This window comes from Exopalaemon carinicauda, mitochondrion, assembly GCF_036898095.1.
Source record: "Exopalaemon carinicauda mitochondrion, complete genome".
NCBI classification, from domain to species: Eukaryota; Metazoa; Arthropoda; class Malacostraca; order Decapoda; family Palaemonidae; genus Palaemon; species Palaemon carinicauda.
The window spans coordinates 1-15,730 of record NC_012566.1 but is presented as its reverse complement, the minus strand read 5'-3'; the positions used below and the strand labels follow the sequence as shown (position 1 = coordinate 15,730).

Here is a 15,730-nt window from a genome sequence, read left to right as displayed (position 1 = left end):
GAGTAAGTGGCTGATAAAGGCAATAAACTGTAAATTTATTTATGAGAGTACTTCTCCTTACTTAGGCTTTGTAGTGTAATTAAAACGTCAGGCTGCAATCCTGAAAATGTAGACATACCTGAGCTTAGGGTTTAAGGGACTTAACTCTTATTGGGAACTTTGAAGGCTTCTAGTTTATTTAACTTAAAACCCTAAATAGGAATGAAAGTCATAAGTGGGAATAATATTGGTATGAAATTAATTAGCCTAATTTTAGCTGGTCCTTGGTCGGTGGGTGTTAGATTCCGTCTGGTTTTGGGAGATGAAAGGGTGATGGAAGTAATCGCTAACCGGACATAATAAAAGAGAGTGATTAGGGCAGTTATTGTTAAAATAGCAGTTCATATAAAGAATTGTTGATCAATTAATGTTGTAATAACCATTATTTTAGGTAGAAATCCTAGGAATGGAGGTAGGCCTCCTATGGAAAATAAGGGTAAAAAAACCATTATTTTATTAAAATGGGGGATCGAAATATTAGCAAGCTGTTTGATGTGAAAAGTTTGATTATAATTAAGGGGGATAACAAGTGAGAAAGAAATAATAGTGTATGTAAAAATGTAGTGCACTCATAAGTTGGTACTGGAAGATATGGCGGCCAGCATTCAGGCCATATGATTAATAGAAGAGAATGCTATTAGTTTGCGAAGTAAAGTTTGGTTTAAACCACCTAGTCCGCCTATTAGGGCTGATAGGATTGAAACTCTAATTAGTATGATTCTAAGCTGATCACATAAAATGTAGGAGGTTAGGATAAGGGGGGCGATTTTCTGGAAAGTTATAAGGATAATGCAGTTTGACCATGACATTCCTTGTATGATAGTTGGAAGTCAAAAGTGGAGGGGAGCTGCAGCTATCTTTAGCATTAAGGAGCAAAAAATAAGAATTTTAGGTGTAAAAGGGAATACAAGTAAGATAGTAACACTTGCAAGAAGAGTTGCGGAGCCTAAGGCTTGGATCAAGAAGTACTTAAATGCTGCTTCTGAGGAAAAACTATTATGTTTTGTGGCAATAAGAGGAATAAATGAAAGAAGATTTAATTCAAGCCCTAGCCAGGCTATGAACCAGGAAGAGGCCGAGATAGAGATAACAGTTCCTGCTACTAATGTGGACGAAAATATAAGTATTTCAGGAGAAAGAATAGGTATTGAAAGGAGAATAATTCTTCATAGACGGGGTATGAGCCCATAAGCTTAACTTAGCTTATCTTTTCTGTCTATGTTTTAGTGTAGAGGCACATGAAGTTTTGATCTTCAAGGGAATGGTGTGACTCCATTAAATGTAATTTGTTGGGTTAAAGGGTGAGTGGGATAATAGCAGAAAGGCTAACTTTCATAATCCGCCCTATCAAGACGACCTTTTTATCAAGCATGCTATTAATGTAAAATCATAAACGTTTTTGTTTTGTATTTTAAAAAAAAAATTCTTTTACAAAATATAGAAATTAAAATTTTGTTTTTTTTTTATCCTAAAACTCAAATTTTTTGTTGCACTTCTTTTAGGAATCCTTTTGGGAGCCGGGTTTTTATTTTAAATGTTATAAATTTTAACAATAACGGGCAGGACAAGAGTGGGGGGGTAAAAACGCCGTTTTTGGAAAGAGTATATAATTTTAAACTTATTTTATTAAGATAAGAAATTATAAGAACTTATTAGTATACATTTAATTAATTATTAAATTTAATGATATATATATTTCTCTGTTCTCTTACAAGTAGAGGGATTCTCTCTAGCTCAACTTAGAAGAGAATTCCTCTAGACCTAAGAGAACAGAGAAATACTTCTTAAATTGAGATATACTTACATTTAAGTAAATTATTATTTATTTAATTATTTATATTTAAAGCTTTAATTGTATATAATTACTTAATACATTATAATCCAATAATTGAATCTAATTCATCTTAAACTCTTAATAAAGAAATATATCTAAATTATAATCTTATAAATCAAGATTTTTATTAAAATCTTAAATTAGTTATCAAATATCAAGCTTAATTGTAATTACAATTAAGCTTGATATCTAATAATAAATAATTTTTAAAAATATATGTGTTAAACTATTTAATATGTTATATAATATATATACAACGTGATGAAAAATTCTCTTTTTAATTCATTAAAAAGAGAATTCTTTATTGGAAGTAAATATAATAATAATTTTATAATGAGTGGGGTTTTTTTTTCGAAAGGAAGCTATTCTTTTCAGGGGTCATCTTAAAAATTATTATTTTAATTTAATAACAATATGTCTAAAATTCTAGTTTTGTTCTTTATTTAATTATTTTGATATAAATAGGTATAAATATATGTTTTTTATAAAAGTTTGATCCTTGCTTTTCTCTTTATTATAAGAATGACGTTACATGAAAGTTAATGCGAGAGTGATTGAAAATAAAGTTTTTTAATTAGTTCTCAGTACATAGTTTTGGTGCTAAGTTAATACTTGACCCAGTAATTCTTTAATTTCAGGCTAAATTTGTGCCAGCAGCCGCGGTTAGACTAAAAAGTGAAAATAAAGATAAAAAGATATTAGTTAAAATAGAAATTTTAAAAATTTAAGATCATGGGCCTAAGGGGTGAAATCTATATACTTATTAGTGATGTGTTGTTTTTGAGATTTATTTTAAAACTATCGAAATTTAGATTTAAACCAGGATTAGATACCCTGTTATACTAAAATGAAACATAATTACGCTTGAGTAGTAAAAAGTTATGATCTCGAAACTTAGAGGATTTGGCGGTATTTAACTCTAGTTAGAGGAACCTGCTCTGTAAACGATATGCCACGAATTATCTTACTTTATCTTGTATCCAGTTTGTATACCTCCATTACAAGTAATATTTTTAAATATTTTCTGAGATAGAAAGCTTCTAATATATTAGGTCAAGGTGCAGCTAATGGTAAAGTAGCTGTGGGTTACAATATGTTATACATCTATGGATAAGTATTATGAAATTATGCTTTGAAATTGGATTTAATTGTATTCTTAAAATAATAAGTTAAGATGATAATAGCTCTAAAATATGTACACATCGCCCGTCGCTCTCATTATAAGGTGAGATAAGTCGTAACATAGTGGTTGTATTGGAAGATGCATCTGGAAGTATAAGTCGTAGCTAAATTTAAGTGCTCCAGTTACGTTGGAGTGATTACCTGATAGGTACTTCTTAATAAGAAAATCTTATTTTTATTAAAAGGATCTTTAATATTTTCATAAAAAATTAATAAGTTTTTTTTTAAAGTATCACTGAGAAATTGATGTTTAAGATTATAGTCTATTAGTACTGAAAAGGAAAGTGTTATTTGCAGGAAAGCAAAGTTTTATTTTTGTACCTTTTGTATCAGGGTCTAACAAAATTAGCTGTGAAATTATAGAAATCTCGAAATAAAAAGAGCTAGGGGGTTTATTTTTTCTTCGTAGTAAAGAGGTTAGTAAGTTCTTTCTAGTAATGATATGTTAGTCGCTTTTTATATATCTAGTTTTTGGTTAAAAAAAATTTAATTTTGCTTTTTTTTAAAATTGAATTAAAAATAGAGAATAGGAGGTAAGAGCTTCTTATTCCCGTTTTGCTAGAATGATTTTATTACGTTGTTAAGTGGGCTTAAAATCAGTCATCTTATTATAACGTTCAAGTAAATCTACTATAGAATTTAATTTATATGTTTCTGTTGATTTTAACTAAAAATATCAATTAACAAATCCTTGTTAGTTAAAATGTTTATATAAGTATAATTATAGTTTAAAAGTAAAATGAAATTAGATTAAATTTTTAATCGATTTTAGATGTTTAAAAGGAACTCGGCAAATATAATCTTTACCTGTTTATCAAAAACATGGCTGTGTGGTTTATTAGTATAGAGTCTAGCCTGCCCACTGAGTTTTTAAAGGGCTGCGGTAATTTGACCGTGCAAAGGTAGCATAATCAATAGTCTTTTAATTGAAGGCTTGAATGAACGGCTGGATAAAAGAGAAGCTGTCTTTTTTTCAAGTTAGAATTTGACTTTTAAGTGAAAAGGCTTAAATTAACTAAGGGGACGATAAGACCCTATAAAACTTAATAAAAGGTTAATTTTAACTATGAATTGTATTTAAAAGTTGTGAAATTCTCTTTTTATTTTGTTGGGGCGACATTGATATAAGCTGTAACTGTCTTGATAATAAAATAGTTATCACTATAAGCTGATCCTTTTTTAGGGATAATAAGTATAAGTTACTTTAGGGATAACAGCGTAATTTTTTCTGAGAGTTCTTATCGAAGAAAGTAGTTGCGACCTCGATGTTGAATTAAAATTTCATGCAGGTGTAGCCGCTTGCCGTGTGGGTCTGTTCGACCTTTAAAATTTTACATGATTTGAGTTCAAACCGGTGTGAGCCAGGTTGGTTTCTATCTTTTATTAATTTAATTTAAGTCTTAGTACGAAAGGATTGGGCTTTTGAGAGTTTCTTTTTTCTAGATGAAGTATAATATTACTTTGGCAGATTTATGCGTCGGATTTAGAATCCGTTTAAATAGTGTCGAGACTATAGGTAATAGTAAGTCTATGTAAACTTGCTGTGATAGTTTTAGTAAAATTTATTAGGTATTTAATTCTTTTAATTATGGTTTTAGTGGCAGTGGCATTTTTTACCTTGTTAGAGCGGAAAATCTTAGGCTATATTCAAGTTCGGAAAGGACCTAATAAGGTGGGTTACATGGGGCTGTTACAGCCGTTCGCTGACGCGGTTAAGTTATTCACTAAAGAACAAACTTTTCCTACTCTAAGAAATTTTGTTCCTTATTATTTGTCTCCTATTTTTAGTTTATTTATTTCTTTAGCTATTTGGGTAGTTATGCCTTATGAGACAGGTTTTTTTAGATTTGAGTTTGGGGTCTTGTTTTTTCTATGTTGTATAAGTGCTGGGGTTTATTCTGCCATGGGGGCGGGCTGAGCTTCTAATTCAAAGTATTCACTTTTGGGCTGTCTGCGGGCAGTTGCACAGACTATTTCTTACGAAGTAAGTCTGGCTTTGATTCTCTTAAGATTGTTATTTTTAGTGGGGGGGTTGGACTTGAATATATTCGAGAGTTATCAGCGATACTCCTGGTTCATGTTGGTAGCTGGGCCTTTGGGGTTCCTCTGGTTCGTTTCTTGTCTAGCAGAGAGTAACCGAACACCTTTTGATTTTGCAGAGGGGGAGTCAGAGCTTGTCTCGGGGTTTAATACAGAGTATAGGGGTGGGGGATTTGCTTTAATTTTCATGGCAGAATATGCTAGGATTCTTTTTTTAAGTACATTGTTTAGGATTCTATTCTTGGGGGGAAATTTGGTGTCGATTGGATTTTACTTGAAAGTGGTCTCTATTGGTTTCCTTTTTGTCTGGGTCCGGGGGTCTCTTCCTCGTTATCGTTACGATAAACTGATGTATTTGACCTGAAAGACGTTTTTACCTATTTCTTTAAATTATTGTCTATTTTTCAGGGGAGCTAGAATTTTATGTTACGTAATTTTAATATAGCTTGCCCTGAATTAAGGATAAACCTAGATTATTAGAAGATTCGAACTTCTTTAAGATGCTTTCAAAACATCTACTTTCCTAAAAGTTAAATAATCAGTCTATTAGCTTATCTCAAATAAGTAGTGTAAGGGGATTGATAAGATAAAATAAAAAGTACGCTCCTGTGAGGATCTGTCCTGTAAGGATATAGGGGTCTTCTACTTTTCGTGCTCCAATTCATGTTAAGAGGACGACAATAGTGACCAGGGTTCAGAATATGAATTGATTGAGCGGGTAGAAAGACAGTCTTCGGAATTTTGCTTTGTGGGTAAACGGGAGTACAAATAAGATTGCCACTGATATGACAAGGGCAATTACTCCCCCAAGCTTGTTAGGAATTGACCGCAGGATTGCGTAGGCGAAGAGAAAATATCATTCAGGTTGAATGTGTGCTGGGGTGACAAGGGGGTTGGCCGGGATAAAGTTATCTGGGTCTCCTAGTAGGTAGGGGTTTAAAAGAGTGAGAAGGATTAAAGCTATTAATATAACCATAAATCCAACGATGTCTTTAAATGAAAAATATGGGTGGAAAGGTACCTTTTCTAGTTGACTGGAAACTCCTAGGGGATTATTAGACCCAGTTTGGTGGAGAAATAGAATGTGGACTATTGTAGCTGCTGCCACGATAAAGGGGAGAAGAAAGTGGAAAGTAAAGAATCGAGTGAGTGTAGCGTTATGAACAGCGAATCCTCCTCAAATCCACTGAACAAGGTCAGTCCCTAAAAAAGGAATGGCAGACATTAGGTTGGTAATAACAGTCGCTCCTCAAAAAGACATTTGTCCTCAGGGTAAGACATAACCTAAGAAGGCGGTAGCAATTACTAAGAATAGAATGATAACCCCTACTGATCAGGTGTGCATGTAAAGGAAGGAGCCGTAGTAGATTCCTCGTCCGATGTGCCTGTATAAACAGATAAAGAAAAAAGAAGCTCCATTTGCATGGGTAGCTCGAAGCAGCCAACCATAATTGACATCTCGGCAAATGTGTGCTACACTAGAGAAGGCGAGTGTAATATCGGCAGTATAGTGTATAGCTAAAAAGAGACCAGTTGCGATTTGGACTACTAAACAAAGTCCTAATAGGGACCCGAAGTTTCAAAGTGTAGAGATGTTAGCTGGAGTAGGGAGGTCAACTAAAGCTCCGTTAGCGATGCTGAATAGTGGGTGGGATTTCCGGATTGGGGCTGCCATTAGGAGAGGCGAAGTGGGCCAAAGAATCTTGATCTTAACTTGACAATAATTACTAGAGATAGGAGGAGGTATAGGATGATCACTGCCGTTAAGTTGGCAGAAGTGGGGTTATACATACTATTTAATTTAAATTGGATAGATGTAATTTCTTGGGGGGACCAGAAAAAAGATGTTTCAAGAGTTTCTTTGTTAGGTAGAATTAGAGTTTCAGAGAAAAGTAGGACAGGGATAGTTAGAAGGGGTAACAAAAGGATAATAGTAAGTTTAAAGTTAATTTTAAATATTTCGTTGGAGGCCAGGGAGGCTACGTAAATAAATAGTACTAAAGTAGCTCCTAGAAAAATTAAAAATAAGATATAAGAGAATCATCTTATTCCTGAGATGAGAGTAGCTGTGTTACAAACTAGAATAGTTTGCATGATTAGCGCTAGGCCCCTGGCTAGGGGGTGGGTCAGGAAGGAGAAGCAAAAAGCTATCGATAAGAGTCTTAGGGATAAAAAAATAAGTGTTGATATCCAGGGGTGAGACCTGAGCTTCAAGAATAAAAATTCATTTACGGCTTACAAGACCATTGTTTTATTTAAACTATTGAAGCTATCAGGAAGTAGTTTAAGTAAAATATTAGTTTTGGGGACTGAAGATAGGGGTGAACTTTCTTTCTGAAGTGCTAATGGTAATCTTGAGGCTTTGAGTTTGTATTCCTTTGGTAAGGTTGTGTTGTGGGGCTCTGGCATTTGTGATGAAGCGAAAACATCTTTTAAATTTACTATTAAGTTTAGAGTTTATTATGGTTAGTATTTTTTGGTTTATGCTTAGGGTAGTAGGGTTCTTAGGGGGAGATTCCTTTTTTTTGATATTTTTTTTAACTTTGGCCGCTTGTGAGGGGGCCCTTGGTTTGGCTTTGTTGGTTTCTATCGTTCGTAGACATGGAAGGGATAATTTCAATAGGTTTAGAATTTTAGGATGTTAAAGTTTGTTTTTATAGTTTTATTAATAACCTTGTGTTCCAATAGTTGGCTGTCTGTTCAGCTTTCTCTTTTTTTAGGTAGTTTATTGTTTAGTGTGCTCTGTTTAAGGGGGTTTGGGGAGTTTCAATACGGCTGAAGTTTAGGGGTTGACTGGATCGGTTATTTATTGATCTTACTTAGGTTTTGAATCTTGGCGTTAGCTTTGGGGGCCAGGGAGGGGGTTAAGCGAGGTTTCACTTTTAGGGGGGTGTTTTTAATTGTTAACTTATTTTTGTTGTTATCCTTAATTTTGACTTTTTCATGTTTAGACTATTTGTTGTTTTATATTTGTTTCGAGAGTTCTTTAGTTCCTACTATAATTTTAATCCTAGGCTGGGGCTATCAGCCCGAGCGGCTGCAAGCCGGTGTTTATATGTTATTTTATACTTTATTCGGGTCTCTTCCTTTGTTGATTTCTTTTTTAAGATTGTACAACTTGGGCGGCACCATAGTAATAAGTTTAAGGGAATGTCCGGAGTTAGAGTTTAGTTTAAGCTTGATTTGGTATGTCGCAAGGGTGGTAGCTTTTGTAGTAAAGTTACCCATGTATTTAGTTCATCTATGGCTTCCCAAGGCGCATGTAGAAGCCCCTGTGGCTGGTTCTATAATTTTAGCTGGGGTCCTACTTAAGCTAGGGGGCTACGGGTTGATTCGTGTTTGTCCTCTTTTTTCTAAGGTGGGAGTTAGTCTTAGTTGAGTTTGAATTAGTTTGGGTTTAGTGGGTGGTATTATTGTGAGTCTGATTTGCTTACGTCAGGGAGATATAAAATCTTTGATTGCTTATTCTTCTGTTGCTCATATGGGCTTAGTTTTATGCGGGCTGATACTTTGCAGCTGGTGGGGGGTTTGCGGGGCAGTAGCCGTGATAGTTGGTCACGGCCTGTGTTCTTCGGGGCTTTTTTGCTTGGCAAATGTAAGATATGAGCGGCTGGGAAGGCGAAGTCTATTTATCAGAAAGGGGCTTTTAAGGTTTATACCTACTTTATGTCTTTGGTGGTTTGCTTTAAGGGTGGGAAATATGGCGGCTCCTCCGACTTTAAATTTATTAGGAGAAGTTAGTCTAATTGTTGGGGTCATTTCGTGGTCGTCTTGGGCCGGTTTGGGGGTGATCTTTTTATCTTTTTTAAGGGCAGCTTATACTCTTTATCTTTTTTCTTTGAGTCAGCACGGTAAATATTTTAGATCTGTTTTTTCTTGTTGTTCTGGCGAAGTTCGAGAGTATTTAGTGTTAATACTTCACTGGTTGCCCTTGAATATTTTAATTCTAGTGGGGTACATGTTTGTTACCTAATTCAAAGCTTGAATAGTTTAAGAAAAAAATATTGGTTTGTGGGGCCAAAGATATAATATTTATTTTGAGCAGTGTTATGAAATATTAAAATAGCTGAGAGAAGAATAGTTTTTCTTTTAGGAGTGGCAGTTTGGGGGATTTGATCTTCGCTGGGGCTTTTGAAGTCTGGTTGTAGTTATTTTATAGAGTGGGAGTTGGTTAGTTTAAACGGGGTGAGAATTGAAGTGTCTTTAATTTTTGATTGAATATCTCTGATGTTTTTATCTTTTGTCTGCTTAATTTCTTCTATAGTATTATATTATAGGGGGGGTTATATGAGGGGGGATAGAAATATGAACCGGTTTTTATACATTGTGCTTGGCTTTGTAGCGTCGATGCTGATGTTAATTTTAAGGCCTAATTTAGTGAGGATTTTGTTGGGGTGAGACGGTCTTGGTTTGGTGTCTTATGCCCTAGTAATTTATTACCAGAACGAGAAGTCAGCCGCTGCCGGGATGTTAACGGCGCTATCTAACCGGGTGGGAGATGTTGCTATTTTGTTGGGTATTGCTTTTATGGTGGACTTGGGGGGTTGAAATTTCCTCTTTTATGTTGGGGGAAGACCTTTAGAAAATAGTTTGGTGCTTTGGTTGGTTGTTATTGCTGCGATAACTAAAAGAGCTCAGATTCCATTCTCAGCTTGGCTACCAGCTGCAATGGCAGCTCCTACGCCTGTATCAGCTTTAGTGCATTCTTCTACTTTAGTAACGGCGGGGGTATATTTATTGATTCGGTTTAGGCCTAGATTAACTGGCACTTTGATTAGAGACATTTTATTGTTAATTGGTTGCACTACGATGTTCATGGCTGGCTTGGGTGCTAATTTTGAGACGGATTTAAAGAAAATTATTGCCTTGTCTACTTTAAGGCAATTGGGGGTAATAGTAAGAATTCTTAGTTTAGGTGGTGCTATGTTAGCTTTTTTTCATTTATTGACGCATGCTTTGTTCAAGGCTCTCTTATTCATGTGTGCTGGTTCTATCATTCATAACGTTGGGGGTACTCAAGATATTCGAAATATGGGGAATCTGGTTGGCAGTCTTCCTTTGAGAGTTATGTGTATCAACTTAGCCAATTTATCTTTGTGCGGGATTCCTTTTTTAGCTGGATTTTACTCTAAAGACTTGATTTTAGAAGTGGCATTCATGGGGCCATTAAATGTAATTTGTTTGTTAATATATTGACTGGCAACGGGCTTGACAGTATGCTATAGGTTCCGACTTGTTTATTACAGTTTGAGTGGCTCTTGGAATTTGAGTTGCTGTACTTGCGTAAGAGACGAGGATACTTTAATAAGAACACCGATGAGAGTGCTCAGGCTGGGTGCAGTCATAAGTGGGGCAGCTCTTTCTTGGCTGATTTTTCCTGCTTGTTATATAATTTGTCTAACTCCTGTCTTTAAGTTGTCTGTGTTATTTGTAACTTTAGTCGGGGGGACTATCGGGTATGTACTTAATTTAGTTTCAGAAAGTTGTAATTTGAAATCTTTAGGGTCTTATCATAAGACTGTGTTCTTTGGTTCTATATGATTTTTGCCTTTTTTATCCACCTTGGGGGTGGTTCCTGGGGGATTATCTCTTGGAGGACTTTTTCACCAAATTAGAGATAGGGGGTGATCAGAATATCACGGGGGCCAGGGAATTTATTTTAATTTAAGGGGGCTTAGGCAAGTTCTGCAAGTAATCCAAGAAAATAGGATTAAAATTTACTTATTGGTGATATTAGTTTGAATGGTGGGGCTATCTTTAATAATTTAAACCCGGGTAGACTTATAAAGAGCATTACATTGAAGCTGTAAAGGAGGTATTCTTACCCCTGGGTGTTTTTAAAAGGAGTGTACCTTTAGTTCTACAATGAAAATGTAGTGTGTTTATTACACTATAATAACAGAGATAAAGACAGAGTTAAACTGCCTGAGAGTGAAGTTAGAAGCTTCTTCTCCTTCAAGTTATCTCTAGTTAGAATTTAAATTCAATAAGTTCATTAACAGTGAAATACCTCTACTTTGGTTTTAACTAAAAGCTAGGGGCAGCTGTTGCCAAAGTTTAGGTCGAAACTAAATGCGATAGTTCGCTTCCCAGCCAAGATTAGCTTAATAGCACCTTTTGCGTGCAAGGCAAATATCATTGTTGACTACAATCTCTAGGGAGTGTTAAGAAGATCAGTCAAGGGCTCCTTGATTCCACTCGTGATAGAGGCCTGCTAGAAGGATCAGGAGGAAAAAAGTTCCAGTGATTACCCAGGTCTTAATAAATGTTAGTTTGGTGACAACTACTAAGGGTAATAGGAGCGTGATTTCTACATCAAAGATAAGGAAGATAATAGCAATGAGGAAGAATCGCAGAGAGAATGGGAGTCGGGCAGATCCTTTAGGGTCAAATCCGCACTCGAATGGTGATCTCTTTTCTCGGTCGATAATAGTTTTTTTTGATAAAAGTGAGGAGATAAATATTACAATTGTTCTTAAAGCAAGGGCAAATAAGACTATAGTCAAGATAATTAGAATTACCTATCCTGGAGATACCAGACTTATTGATTGGAAGTCAATTGTACAATTATACTAGATAGGTATGGGATTATCCTCCTCATCAGTAAATCGAAATATAAAGGAAGAGTCAAACTACGTCGACAAAGTGTCAATACCAGGCAGCAGCTTCGAATCCAAAGTGGTGGTTGGCTGAAAAGTGGCACATGTATAGGCGATATAGGGTCACTATCAGGAAGCCAGACCCGATGATAACGTGAAGTCCGTGGAATCCAGTAGCTACAAAAAAGGTAGATCCGTAAACTGAGTCTGCAATGGTGAAGGGGGCCTCATAATATTCGAGGGTTTGAAGGGCTGTAAAGTAAACCCCTAAAGAAACTGTTAAGGCAAGCCTTTGAATTGCTTGTGAAAAGTTAGATCTGATTAGGGCATGGTGAGTTCAGGTTACTGTCGCCCCTGAGGCTAAGAGAATGGCGGTATTCAGAAGTGGAATTTGAAATGGATTAAAAGATTGGATCCCAGCTGGAGGCCAGCAAATTCCTAATTCAATGGTGGGGGACAGTCTTCTATGGAAGAAAGCTCAGAAGAAACTGAAGAAAAATAAGACTTCTGATGTAATGAATAGTATTATCCCTCAGCGAAGTCCGTTGACTACTTTAGCAGTGTGTTGACCTTGGTAAGTTGCTTCTCGTGTGATATCTCGCCATCACTGAACTATGGTCAATAGGGTAGTGAGTAAGCCTAGGATCAAAAGATCTGGATTAAATTGATGGAATCATTTTACTAAGCCTGTAGTTAATATTATAGCTCTGATTGATCCTGTGAGCGGTCAGGGCCTGACGTCTACTAAATGATATGCAGGGAACCCGTGTTTTTGCATTAGTTAACTTCCCTCGTATACAGGGTTGTTAGAGCTGCGAATACATAAGATTGAATAATAGCAACAGCTGATTCTAGAATTAGTAAGAGAAGTTGGGAGAATAAGAGAATAGGTAGTAGGGTTTTAGATCACGCTGGTCCTGTATTCCCGAGCAGGGTTAGTAAAAGGTGGCCGGCAATTATATTAGCAGCGAGTCGAACCGCTAAAGTTCCTGGGCGAATGATATTTCTTACAGTTTCAATTAAAACCATTAGAGGGGTTAGGGGTATGGGTGTTCCTGAGGGAACTAGATGTGCAAACATATGTTTCGTGTGATTTAATCAGCCGAAAACTATTGAAGTTAGTCAAAGAGGAAGGGCAAGAGAGAGGGTTATTACTAAGTGTCTAGTTCTTGTAAAAATATAGGGAATTAAGCCCAAGAAATTGTTAAACATAATAAGTCTAAATAGTGAGACGAAGACAAGGGTGCCTCCGGGGTTGGCTGGCCCTAAAAGGATTTTTAGCTCCTTATGTAGTGTTAGCGTGAGAGAGGACCATGCAAGTGAAGCTCGCGAAGGCATGGCTCAGTAAAGATAGGGTATAAATAAGAGTGCTAATGCTGTTGAAGCTCAATTTAGGGGTAGGTTAGCTAACCTGGAAAGGGGGTCGAAACTAGAAAAAAGGTTTGTTATCATTTTCAAGGTTGTGGGGTTTGGACTGCTTTTACGGTAGAAGTTTTGATCTTAATGGGAAGCTTAGTATAAAAATTTAAAATAATGATTAGGGCGAAGATGGCTGTAAAAAATGCGTAGAGGTTAAGTCATAGCAAGGGGGCTATTTGTGGAATTTTAAAATATTAGGATCTGATAATTTAAGCTTGACAAGCTTATGTTATAATTCAACTAATTTTAAATTTCATTAGGGGCGGGTGGTTACGTCATTTTAGGGTTAAAAGACCTACACTTATATCTTCAGTCACCTAATGAGGAGTCTTCTTTGTGTTCATAGATTCAGTTTAAGAAAGATTTAACTGAAACTCCTTCTACTACAATCGGTATGAATCTATGGTTAGCTCCACAGATCTCAGAACATTGGCCATAAAATAGTCCAGGCCGGTTGATTTGGAACCTAAGCTGGTTTAGTCGTCCTGGGATGGCATCTACTTTGACCCCTAAAGAAGGGACTGTTCAAGAGTGGATGACATCTGCTGCGGTGATTAGAACTCGGATTTGAGTGTTTATGGGTAAGATTGTTCGATTATCCACATCTAATAGTCGAAAGTTAGAGTTATCAGCCTCTGCCTCTGGGACTATATAGGAGTCAAATTCTACCTGAGGAAAGTCTGAGTACTCGTACCTTCAATATCATTGGTGGCCAATGACTTTTAGTGTAACGTTAGGGTTATTAACTTCGTCGAGTAAATAAAGAAGGCGAAGTGAGGGAAGGGCAATAAAAATTAAAATAACTGCTGGGAGGATCGTTCAGATGGTTTCAATGGTTTGGTGTTCTAGTAGGAATCGATTTGTGAGCGAATTAAAAAATAAAGAGGAAAGTATGAATCTTACTAAAGTGGTGATTAAGATTAAAACTAGTATAGCGTGGTCGTGGAAAAAAATTAGTTGTTCTATGAGAGGTGAAGCGGCGTCTTGGAAGTTTAGAGCAGATCAGGTTGCCATTAGTTCTAAAAGAAATATACATTTCCTACTAGGAGCTTAAATCCTATGCAGTGATCTGCCATTTTAGATAGTTAGTAATTAGGGGAATCTCAGAGAATCTGTGGTCGGCCGGAGGGTAGTTATGTTGTCACTCAATAGAAGTGGGCATAAATAGGGAGAATAAAACTGGACGTTTTACTGAAAAAGCCTCTCAGATTACAATTTCAAATCCAATGACTGCGATTAGGGAAATAGTAGACCCTATCGAAGATACTACATTTCAAGTGGTAAAAGCATCAGGGTAGTCTGAGTATCGTCGAGGTATTCCGTTTAAACCTAGGAAATGTTGTGGGAAGAAAGTTAAATTAACTCCGATGAATATTGTTGTAAAGTGGGTTTTTAATAGTGTGGGGTGAAGAGAGAGGCCCGTGAAGAGAGGAAATCAGTGGGCAATCCCTGCAAAAATACCAAAGACAGCCCCTATTGAGAGAACATAGTGGAAGTGGGCTACTACATAATAGGTGTCGTGGAGAATAATATCAATAGATGAGTTGGCTAAGACTACTCCTGTTAAGCCTCCTATCGTAAATAGGAAGATGAATCCTAGTGCTCAAATAAGGGAGGGCCTGTATGTAAACTGGGTTCCGTGTAGTGTTGCTATTCATCTGAAAATTTTAATTCCTGTGGGGACAGCAATGATCATCGTAGCAGAAGTAAAGTAGGCTCGTGTGTCAACGTCCATACCCACTGTAAACATGTGGTGAGCTCAAACTACAAAGCCTAGAACTCCAATTGCTATTATGGCGTAGATTATTCCTAGTGTACCGAAAGATTCTTTTTTACCTGCTTCTTGTCTTACAATGTGTGAGATTATACCGAAGGCAGGTAGAATTAAGATGTAAACTTCTGGATGTCCAAAAAATCAAAATAAATGTTGATAAAGAATTGGGTCTCCACCTCCGGCGGGGTCAAAGAAAAATGTGTTTAGATTTCGGTCTGTTAATAGCATTGTAATAGCTCCAGCTAAGACTGGGAGAGATAGAAGTAGTAGAATTGCCGTTAAAAACACGGCTCATACGAAAAGAGGGGTTCGGTCTATCGTTATGCCTGGAGCTCGCATGTTAATTACTGTAGTAATAAAATTTACTGCTCCTAAAATGGAAGACACTCCCGCTAAGTGGAGAGAAAAAATACCTAAATCTACTGAAGCTCCTGGGTGACCTAGACCTCTGGCTAGGGGTGGGTATACAGTCCAACCTGTTCCAACTCCTCTTTCAACTATACCTCTCGATAGTAAGAGAGTTAGTGCGGGTGGTAGGAGTCAAAATCTTATATTATTTATTCGGGGGAAAGCCATGTCTGGGGCACCTAATATTAGGGGGACTAGCCAATTTCCGAATCCTCCAATCATGATAGGCATGACTATAAAGAAAATTATAATAAAAGCATGGGCTGTTACGATTACATTGTAGATTTGATCATTTCCAATAAGAGTGCCTGGTTGACCTAATTCAGCTCGAATTAGAATTCTAAGAGAAGTTCCTACTATCCCTGCCCAGGCTCCAAAAATGAAATATAGGGTGCCAATGTCTTTATGATTTGTGGAAAAAAGTCATCGTTGCGT

At 36.4% G+C, this 15,730-nt stretch overlaps 13 protein-coding genes across 13 annotated transcripts, besides 25 other annotated features; 4 read left to right on the top strand and 9 right to left on the bottom strand. All coding sequences in view use genetic code 5, as the record gives it.

Annotated features, from left to right (window-relative positions):
* Nucleotides 1-64, top strand: a tRNA (tRNA-Tyr).
* Nucleotides 65-126, top strand: a tRNA (tRNA-Cys).
* Nucleotides 126-193, bottom strand: a tRNA (tRNA-Trp).
* ND2 (NADH dehydrogenase subunit 2) lies at nt 192-1,181 on the bottom strand. Its single transcript has one exon. The coding sequence runs from the start codon at nt 1,179-1,181 to the stop codon at nt 192-194; it is 990 nt and encodes a 329-aa protein (YP_002808483.1).
* A 6-nt stretch (nt 1,182-1,187) lies between these two features.
* Nucleotides 1,188-1,252, bottom strand: a tRNA (tRNA-Met).
* Nucleotides 1,253-1,256: 4 nt separating this feature from the next.
* Nucleotides 1,257-1,324, top strand: a tRNA (tRNA-Gln).
* A 26-nt stretch (nt 1,325-1,350) lies between these two features.
* Nucleotides 1,351-1,417, bottom strand: a tRNA (tRNA-Ile).
* Nucleotides 1,418-2,303: a sequence feature (control region).
* Nucleotides 2,304-3,149, top strand: an rRNA (s-rRNA).
* Nucleotides 3,150-3,214, top strand: a tRNA (tRNA-Val).
* Nucleotides 3,215-4,510, top strand: an rRNA (l-rRNA).
* Nucleotides 4,511-4,577, top strand: a tRNA (tRNA-Leu).
* A 24-nt stretch (nt 4,578-4,601) lies between these two features.
* On the top strand, nt 4,602-5,540 carry ND1 (NADH dehydrogenase subunit 1). Its single transcript has one exon. The coding sequence runs from the start codon at nt 4,602-4,604 to the stop codon at nt 5,538-5,540; it is 939 nt and encodes a 312-aa protein (YP_002808482.1).
* A 25-nt stretch (nt 5,541-5,565) lies between these two features.
* Nucleotides 5,566-5,635, bottom strand: a tRNA (tRNA-Ser).
* CYTB (cytochrome b) lies at nt 5,636-6,770 on the bottom strand. Its single transcript has one exon. A coding segment is annotated over exon 1 (1,135 nt).
* On the bottom strand, nt 6,770-7,285 carry ND6 (NADH dehydrogenase subunit 6). The gene has a single exon. The coding sequence runs from the start codon at nt 7,283-7,285 to the stop codon at nt 6,770-6,772; it is 516 nt and encodes a 171-aa protein (YP_002808480.1).
* A 16-nt stretch (nt 7,286-7,301) lies between these two features.
* Nucleotides 7,302-7,365, bottom strand: a tRNA (tRNA-Thr).
* A 3-nt stretch (nt 7,366-7,368) lies between these two features.
* Nucleotides 7,369-7,433, top strand: a tRNA (tRNA-Pro).
* Nucleotides 7,434-7,440: 7 nt separating this feature from the next.
* Nucleotides 7,441-7,740, top strand: ND4L (NADH dehydrogenase subunit 4L). Its single transcript has one exon. It carries the CDS (start codon nt 7,441-7,443, stop codon nt 7,738-7,740), a length of 300 nt encoding a protein of 99 aa, YP_002808479.1.
* On the top strand, nt 7,734-9,068 carry ND4 (NADH dehydrogenase subunit 4). The gene has a single exon. It carries the CDS (start codon nt 7,734-7,736, stop codon nt 9,066-9,068), a length of 1,335 nt encoding a protein of 444 aa, YP_002808478.1.
* Nucleotides 9,069-9,074: 6 nt separating this feature from the next.
* Nucleotides 9,075-9,139, top strand: a tRNA (tRNA-His).
* Nucleotides 9,140-9,157: 18 nt separating this feature from the next.
* Nucleotides 9,158-10,864, top strand: ND5 (NADH dehydrogenase subunit 5). The gene has a single exon. It carries the CDS (start codon nt 9,158-9,160, stop codon nt 10,862-10,864), a length of 1,707 nt encoding a protein of 568 aa, YP_002808477.1.
* Nucleotides 10,865-10,929, top strand: a tRNA (tRNA-Phe).
* Nucleotides 10,928-10,995, bottom strand: a tRNA (tRNA-Glu).
* Nucleotides 10,996-11,062, bottom strand: a tRNA (tRNA-Ser).
* Nucleotides 11,061-11,126, bottom strand: a tRNA (tRNA-Asn).
* Nucleotides 11,127-11,190, bottom strand: a tRNA (tRNA-Arg).
* Nucleotides 11,190-11,250, bottom strand: a tRNA (tRNA-Ala).
* Nucleotides 11,251-11,259: 9 nt separating this feature from the next.
* Nucleotides 11,260-11,613, bottom strand: ND3 (NADH dehydrogenase subunit 3). The gene has a single exon. It carries the CDS (start codon nt 11,611-11,613, stop codon nt 11,260-11,262), a length of 354 nt encoding a protein of 117 aa, YP_002808476.1.
* Nucleotides 11,614-11,677, bottom strand: a tRNA (tRNA-Gly).
* Nucleotides 11,678-11,683: 6 nt separating this feature from the next.
* COX3 (cytochrome c oxidase subunit III) lies at nt 11,684-12,472 on the bottom strand. The gene has a single exon. The coding sequence runs from the start codon at nt 12,470-12,472 to the stop codon at nt 11,684-11,686; it is 789 nt and encodes a 262-aa protein (YP_002808475.1).
* On the bottom strand, nt 12,472-13,146 carry ATP6 (ATP synthase F0 subunit 6). The gene has a single exon. The coding sequence runs from the start codon at nt 13,144-13,146 to the stop codon at nt 12,472-12,474; it is 675 nt and encodes a 224-aa protein (YP_002808474.1).
* Nucleotides 13,140-13,298, bottom strand: ATP8 (ATP synthase F0 subunit 8). Its single transcript has one exon. The coding sequence runs from the start codon at nt 13,296-13,298 to the stop codon at nt 13,140-13,142; it is 159 nt and encodes a 52-aa protein (YP_002808473.1).
* Nucleotides 13,299-13,363, bottom strand: a tRNA (tRNA-Asp).
* Nucleotides 13,364-13,366: 3 nt separating this feature from the next.
* Nucleotides 13,367-13,436, bottom strand: a tRNA (tRNA-Lys).
* Nucleotides 13,437-13,439: 3 nt separating this feature from the next.
* On the bottom strand, nt 13,440-14,127 carry COX2 (cytochrome c oxidase subunit II). The gene has a single exon. A coding segment is annotated over exon 1 (688 nt).
* A 3-nt stretch (nt 14,128-14,130) lies between these two features.
* Nucleotides 14,131-14,195, bottom strand: a tRNA (tRNA-Leu).
* COX1 (cytochrome c oxidase subunit I) lies at nt 14,196-15,730 on the bottom strand (the record flags this gene model as incomplete). Its single annotated transcript has 1 exon — nt 14,196-15,730. A coding segment is annotated over one exon (1,535 nt), but the record flags the coding sequence as incomplete, so codon positions are not given.